At 50.0% G+C, this 7,266-nt stretch overlaps 1 protein-coding gene across 1 annotated transcript in view; it reads right to left on the reverse strand.

The window, feature by feature from the left end:
* Positions 1-7,266, reverse strand: part of DMBT1 (deleted in malignant brain tumors 1) — a gene marked incomplete at its 5' end in the record, with an annotated part of 131,721 nt that overhangs the window by 285 nt on the left and 124,170 nt on the right. Inside the window, 4 exon segments of the mRNA XM_025047551.1 lie at positions 9-196; positions 2,559-2,941; positions 4,786-4,961; positions 7,085-7,227. Of these exon segments, the coding sequence (XP_024903319.1) occupies positions 9-196; positions 2,559-2,941; positions 4,786-4,961; positions 7,085-7,227 (890 nt within the window).

Consider the following 7,266-nt stretch of genomic DNA (forward strand, 5'->3'; position numbering starts at 1 on the left):
GCCTGCACCCCTCTTACCCCGCCCTACACAGCCCTGGGAGCAGCGAGAGGAGTGGTCCCTAACTTTGCACACGGCGACCTTACACTGCAGGTAGACCACATCGTAGCTGCTGAGAAAGCTGAAGGCATTGAACTTGAACTGGGCCATGTTCTTCTGGTGAGAGTGGAGGTTGACATAGGTATTGTCTTTGATGCACCTGATGGGAAGAAGAACGCCAAGTCAAAAGGATTAAGTTAAAGCATGAACTCACTCTGATCCAAACAATTAGGCTTGGACCCAGACCTCTGAATTCTAAATAGAGTTCTTCCCATTACCCGCTCTTCTATTTAAAACAAACAAACGAACAAACAAACAAACACTACCACGAGTGGAAAAAACCATTATTTCTGGCCAGAAATAGAAAGGAATTATAAAATAAACATAATAAAAACAAAACAAGGTAATTATATTCTAGCTAGAACCATTGGCTTCAGAAGGCCTACTCTGTTTTGTCAAAGGGAAGATGAAAGGATGGGGGTTGTATTATTTGAAGGTGAACTTAGATTATTGTAGAATGTATTTATAAACCCTAGTGCAATCACTGAAAGAGTTAAGAAGTGTAAATGATACATCAAGAGAGGAGATAAAACTGGAATAATATAAAGTGCTCAGTTAACATCAGCATATGAAATGCTTTGTTTAAACCCAAAGAGACAGCACAAGGAGAGAGGGGTGGAGGATAAACAAAGAACAAATGCGACACACAGAAAATAGTCATCAAGATGGGAGATTTTAATCCAACGATATCAATCATCACTTTTAGTGCGAATGGTCTAAATATACTGATTTAAAGACAGTGACTGCTAGGGTAGATTTAAAAAGAATCCAAGACTTAACTATATGTTGTCTATAAGAAACCCGCTTTAACTATAAAGACATAGATAAATTAAAAGTAAAAGGACAGAGATTTACTATGCTAGTGCTGATGAAAAGAAAGCTGAAGTAGCCATATTAATTTCAAACAAAACAGCCTTCAGAGCCATGATAATCATCAGAGGTGAAGAGAAGCATTATATAACAACAAAGGGTGAGTCCTCCAAGGAGACATAACAATCCTTAGTGTAAATGCACCTAGCAGCAGAGTGTCAAAATATATGATAGAACAGAATATTTACTGATAGAACTGAAAAGAGAAATCGGTAAATCCACTATTATAGTTGGAGACTTCAACACCCCTCTGTCAGTCATTGACAGACCTAACAGGCAGAAAATCAGGAAAAATACAGATGACCTAAACAGCTTTGTCGACCAGGTAGACCTAACTGTCACTTATAGAACACTCCATCCAACAACAGCATTCTTCTGAGGCCCACATGGAACATTCACCAGACCACAGACCACATTCTGGATCAGAAAACGCACCTTAACAAATTTAAAAGAACAGAAATCACACAAAATACATCCTCAGATCACCATGGCATTAAACTAGAAATCAATAACAGAAAGATTGCTAGAAAATTCCTACATATTAGGGAATTAAACTGCACACTTCTGAGTAATTCATAGACAGAAGAAAAAGTCTCAAAAGAAATTTAAAAAATATTTCAAACTATGCAAAAATGAATATACGATTTACCAGAATTAGTGGGAAGCAGCTAAAGTGGTGCTTAGAGGGAAATGTATAGCCTTAAAATGCATGTATTGGAAAAGAAGAAAGATCTAAAACCAACAATCCAAGCTCCCACCTTAGGAAATTAGAGCAAGAAGAGCAAATTGAACCTAAAGCAAGTAGGGAAAAAAGTGTTGGTTGTTAAATTCTGGCACCAGACTGTACCAAACTCAGCCTCCTCCTTGATATATTTGTGAGAATTAAAGGGAAGAGCTTTCCCACTCAGACTTCAGTGCCACATCTGTGCACTGCCCACACCATGGCTCACACCACCTAGGGAAGGGGCTGCCTCTTGCTCTTCCCCTGGCTTGGGGAAATAGGCACTACGATGCTTCTCAGGGCTTAGGATGTATCAGTAAGCAATGGGTTTTTGATGTTTTTGCACTGGTTGCCAATTGCCCATTTGTAAACCTTTTGCTCTTATTAGGGAACAAGGGAGCTACAGAGGCAAACAACGTGCCAGAGTTCTAACTTGACAGATCCTTTGTTTAACCAAAGGAGCCAGAATAAATCTCACTACTGCACAAGCTTAGCCTGAGATAACTCACCAGGCCACCAACGTGGGCCAAATGTCCTGAGGACTGGGAAGTATTACAAAGTTATAAACCTCAGTGGGAAGGGAATGGGTGTGAAAGCGGGGAGATGGGACAGCGGAATCCAAGACAGCAAGGGCCCTGCCCAGGACCCTTGGGGGATTGAAGGGAAGTTGTCCAGTTTCTATAATTTATTTGTCCCGCAGTAGGATCAGAGGGATGGCGAGGGCCTTGACTCTGCCTCTGGGGCTTGATGAAGACTCTTGCACAGGGTGACGATTTAAGACTACTGGTTGAGAAGCCACAGGTCCCCTTCCCCGACGGGACTGCCCCATGAATATAACAGTCAGCCCCAGAGGGCCTTCCATTTTCCTTACCCTTGCCGGATCAAATCGTACTTGACAGTTGTAAAATCACGGGGATCTGGAGAAGCCACGCAGGTATCCACGAAGACCCTCAGGCTGGGATTGGGGCTGCGGACTGTGGCCTGGAGGAAGACTTCGTTCCTCTGCCTGGCATAGTACGGCCCCCTGCTCCCCGCGGGCTGGGCCACAGGCAACTCGAGGAATGATATGGACACATCGTAGCCGGCACCCTGCCTCGGGACGTCCGCCCCAGGAACAATTTCAATGGCTGACTGGCCATCTGCCCTGCAGGTGAGCTTCAGCTGAGGCACCTTGTGTCTCACAATGACCCGGCTGGGGTGGCCCGACATTCGGCCTCTGATGGAGTTGGAGTAGCTGCGGGAGCCCAGGCTTTCCTGAGAGGACAAGAGGAGAACTGGCGGCTGGTGCTCCTGGCCGCCGACAAGCATCTTCCTTTATGAGTGGAGACCTCTGCTGCTTGGTGCTAGCTCGCTGACGGACTGGAGGTCAGAGGCTTTGGGCCTCACCTCCGCGGTACCTAATGCCATGATGCGGTGACCGTATATCTTTGCTCCTTGGAGTTTGGGGTGCATGCAGGGAGCCCCCGGTGGGTGAACCTGGACTCCCTTCTCCCCTCCCGTGAGGGCCGGGCTGTGGTGGGAGGCCCCCGCTGGCCGCTGCGATCCTCCACCCATTCCCCCCCCTCAGCCCGTGGGCTTCTCAGACAAGCGCAGACACCCGCGCTGAATTCCGATCCTCACTCAGGCTCTTCCTGCGAGGTCAGGCCACAAGCGCTTACACAGTTAGTACTGTCCTAACCCCAGACCGGCTGTGACTCCACGTGAGCTGTGGGCCTGGCCCTGGTGACTTCTGCTTTCAGCTTGGCTCCCTCGAATCCAGCATAACTTGAAGGAGCTAACGGGGCGCTGATGGCTGATGAGCAGAGGGCCACCGCCTCTGGCAGCCTCCTTCCCACAGCCCTGTGTGTCACCCAGAGACTCAGCCTGCTCAGGGACATTTGTTCGAAGAAGCCTCGCTTTGCGTGACTCAGGTCCTGTGACATTCGGCCCTCCAAGGACTGCTTAGACCACTGTCTCTCTGGCCTGTCTTTTCAGACATTTTCTTTTCTACTCATCCCGCCCCCTCCCCAGCCCCCATTATGAAATGTTAGTACGACATACACACTACATATATTCTGTATGTGTATCTGTGCTTTATCCATTAAGAAAGCTTTTTTGTTTTTTTGGCCTTAAGAACCAATATCTCTTCTCCCCCTTGAGGGTGACGTCACCCTTGGTGAGAAAGCACAGTCTAGAAAAGCTAAACTCCGTGAACACGGGAATCCGCCCCTTTCCGACTCGACCTTGGGCTTCCCGGAGTTCACGGGCCTCGAGTCCCTTCCTGGGCCCTCCACGCGTGCGGCTGCCCTGGGGCCTGTGCGCCTGCCCACCGCCTGCCCGGGGCGTTCCTCCTGTCCATCCTGACCTGGCTCCACCTCCTCATTCAGGCCTTGGGCCTTGGGCCTTGGCCACCTGTTCGAAGTGGCCTTCTGTTCCCTTCCTTGCTTTATTTCTTCTTAACCCTGTTTTCTAGGAAGGACTCTCATTGGTGTGTTGGTTCCATGCCTGTCTCCCTTTTCTGGACTGTAAGAGCCGTGGACAGGCCCTGTCCGTCTTGTTGGCTGCAGAGTCCTCAGTACCTAAAAGGTTGCTCATTCATTGGCTCTGAAATCAGACACAGAAGCTTTCTGTGGTGTTCTCCCAGTGGATGCCCTGGGACCAACCGTCACCCCAGGTGGTCCTGACCTGCTGTGTCCTCTGGCCCTGGCACAATGCTCAGCATACAAGGCTTGCTGAGGAAGCCAGGCTAGCCAGGGCCAGAGAGGACAGCTGAGCATCCTCCCTTATGGCCCAGAAGCTTCTGGGGCCTGTCCTCCTCCCAGACACTGGGGGCTTCCAGCATGGCTCCTAGGGCAGAAACTTCTGAGGTGAAAACTAGAATTTCCAGAGCAAAAAAATGACTGTGGTCTGCACATACCCAATAGACAAAATGTCACGTATGGAATGAAAGTGATTATTGGCATCGTGAAGACTATTTGAATGAATTCGATTTCCAACCAAGTCACGGCTTGTGGCTTTCCTCTCTTCCCACCCAGGTTTTTAGCCGGTGGTTGAATTTTGAAACCTTTCTCCTTGGCCTCTATCCACAGAAGGGTGCCACCACCTTGTCAACTTCTTACCTGCTGGACAGTGCCACAGCGGCCATAGGGAATGCTGAAGATCAGGTAGCGCCCCGTGACCTGGGGGCGACAGAGCTCATCGTTCAGGTGGACATCCCAGGAGGAGTAGCCCAGTCTCCGGAGGTATCCTCGGTCAATGACGACTTGGAACAGGTGAGTCAAGCAGGAGAGCTGGGCTGCAGGAGGAGGGGGTGGGGAGAAGCTCACACAGAGAACCTGGTACACTGGTCTGTAGGGCTGCAGTGCCGGGTGTGGCCGCATGTTTATTAAGTACCATGGACAGTACCCCGGGTTGGCTGAGTTCTCACCACCACCCCCACCTTAGACGTGACTTTCATTGACTTTATTTATATCTCCTTTTTCCAAAAGTCCCACCATATCCTTGGGGATCCCACCCACAGCATGCATCCCATGGGACGTGAGTCAGAGCCTCTTCTAAGGATCTCAAGGACCACTCATTTCACATGTTGAGAACACCTGAGCCTGAACGTGTGTCTATCTGGGCCTCTGTAGGAGAGGTAGGTTGGAAAAAGAGTGGAAGCAAAGGGGGAGGCAGGATGGGTGCAAAGGGGCTTCTTCCCCAACCTCCCAAAGCCCAGTGAGTGGACAGAGACAGAGAAATTTCAGTAGAGACACAGAAGCTGGTCCCCCTCACGGCCTGTTCTTTCTCCCTCAGACCACTGCTCTCCTAGCTCCCCTGTTCTGCAGCCTCAGACTCTAGGAAAGAAGGAGATTTTGCCATTGTCCTCGGGTACAACAGAGTCAGCTCTCCATGGAGAGGGAAGAATGATGAAAAGCAAATGTCAACTGTGCAGAAACACTGGAAGAGGGTGATGGAGCCAGCGGTAGACACGCAACGTAGGGAAATGGGCTGATTTGATGTAGCTATTGAAGTTGGAATACAATGGCATGAAAATACCCCAGGGCGATGCCAGAGGAAGGAGAACCCAGGGCCTCCTGGTGAGCCGGAGGGAGGGATTCTGGCATGTGCGAAGCAATGTTGACAATGTGAGTGTCACCACCACAAAGATTTGCTGGAGCAAGAGAATAGTAAGTAAAGGGCTTTGCAGGTGGTAAACACCGTCTCACGCATGAACTCTGGTTGGTGTCCCTTCCCATGCTCACGGCACACTCGGAAACTCAGGCTGGGAAATACGAAGCATGTGACCCCAGCACAGAAGCAAGACAGGGCAGTAACCTATGGCCAATGCCCAGGCCAGGAAGCACAGTGACCAGACTCACTCAGCCCCTTCAGACACGCTTGGCCCCACATCCTGCGTCCTTTGGCTGCTGTGCCTGATGAAGAGGAACCTGCTTGGTGCATAACCCAAGAATGAAAAGTGAATTACCATTTACGGTGGGCGCCCGGACAGCGGGAGGAACGGCTGGACCTGTGAACAGACGGTAACAGCGAGGCCCTGGAGGAGGAGGACCCATCGCCCCAGGCAGACTGACTCCACGCGGCTCCCGCAGGATTAATGTTTTTCTCAACACAATCAAAGTTTTTCTCTAACGTGTTTCTGATCCCTTTTCTATTGGGGCCCCATTTCTGTGCAAAACAAACGAAACTCCTACATCAAGGTAAAAGCAACGGCAATGACTTCTTTACCTCGTTTACCTATACAAAACTGAGAACGGAATGGATGAGGTGAGCTCAGATTTGTTCACCAAAGCTTAGAATTCCACGACTTTTTGAGCTTTATATGGTTGAATTTAGGACCAAAATAAGGAAGCCCCACTCCACACGGAAGGGGTCAGCCTGTGGAGGTCAGAACGACAAGACAGATCTTGGATGATAACAAAAGTAGTCCAGGAAAGGCGTAGGCCAAATCTTGGATGAAGGGGACAGAAGGGGGAACTCAGGACATTGCAGGGTTCTGACTTCCGAGGGCTAGGGGAAGTCTGTGCCCTTGATGACCTTGTCAGAGATTGAAAAAGGGACCCGGACAAATTGTGATCTGACTAATAGCAGCCAGTGCTATGTCCTTAATCATTTCATTACACCATTGTTTCTTCCTTTGGCCTCATAATCTTGTAGCTATCCTTTGGAACAAATATTGCATTGCCTTGCAATTAATCAAAACTGATTATTAAAATCCCAAGCCTGTATGATTAAAGCATTTACCACAACACTTGTGTAACAAATATGCTCTCTCGTTATCCCTGAATCTGGCGCCTCACCAACCTGATATTCCCTGGGGTGGTGAATTTTGACCTTAGGAATGCGTGGAGAGGAAAGACGCGGCGGAGCCTGGGGCAGACCGCAGGGCCGGGCGAGGCGGGGCGGGGGGCTCGGTACCTGCACAGACCACGCCCGCGTCCTCCCGGTGCTGGCAGTTGTGTTGAGCCCAGCCCGAGTGGGCGCAGCGCTCCAGCGCATCCTCGGTGCCCGCGCAGCGCACGTTGTCCAGTAGGATGGGTCCCGAGCCCGGGCCGAAGCGGCTGCGCCCCGGGGCCCCCAGCGCGGGGCCGCAGCCCAGA

The sequence above is a fragment of the Pteropus alecto genome, unplaced genomic scaffold, assembly GCF_000325575.1.
Source record: "Pteropus alecto unplaced genomic scaffold, ASM32557v1 scaffold74, whole genome shotgun sequence".
Classification (NCBI taxonomy): Eukaryota; Metazoa; Chordata; class Mammalia; order Chiroptera; family Pteropodidae; genus Pteropus; species Pteropus alecto.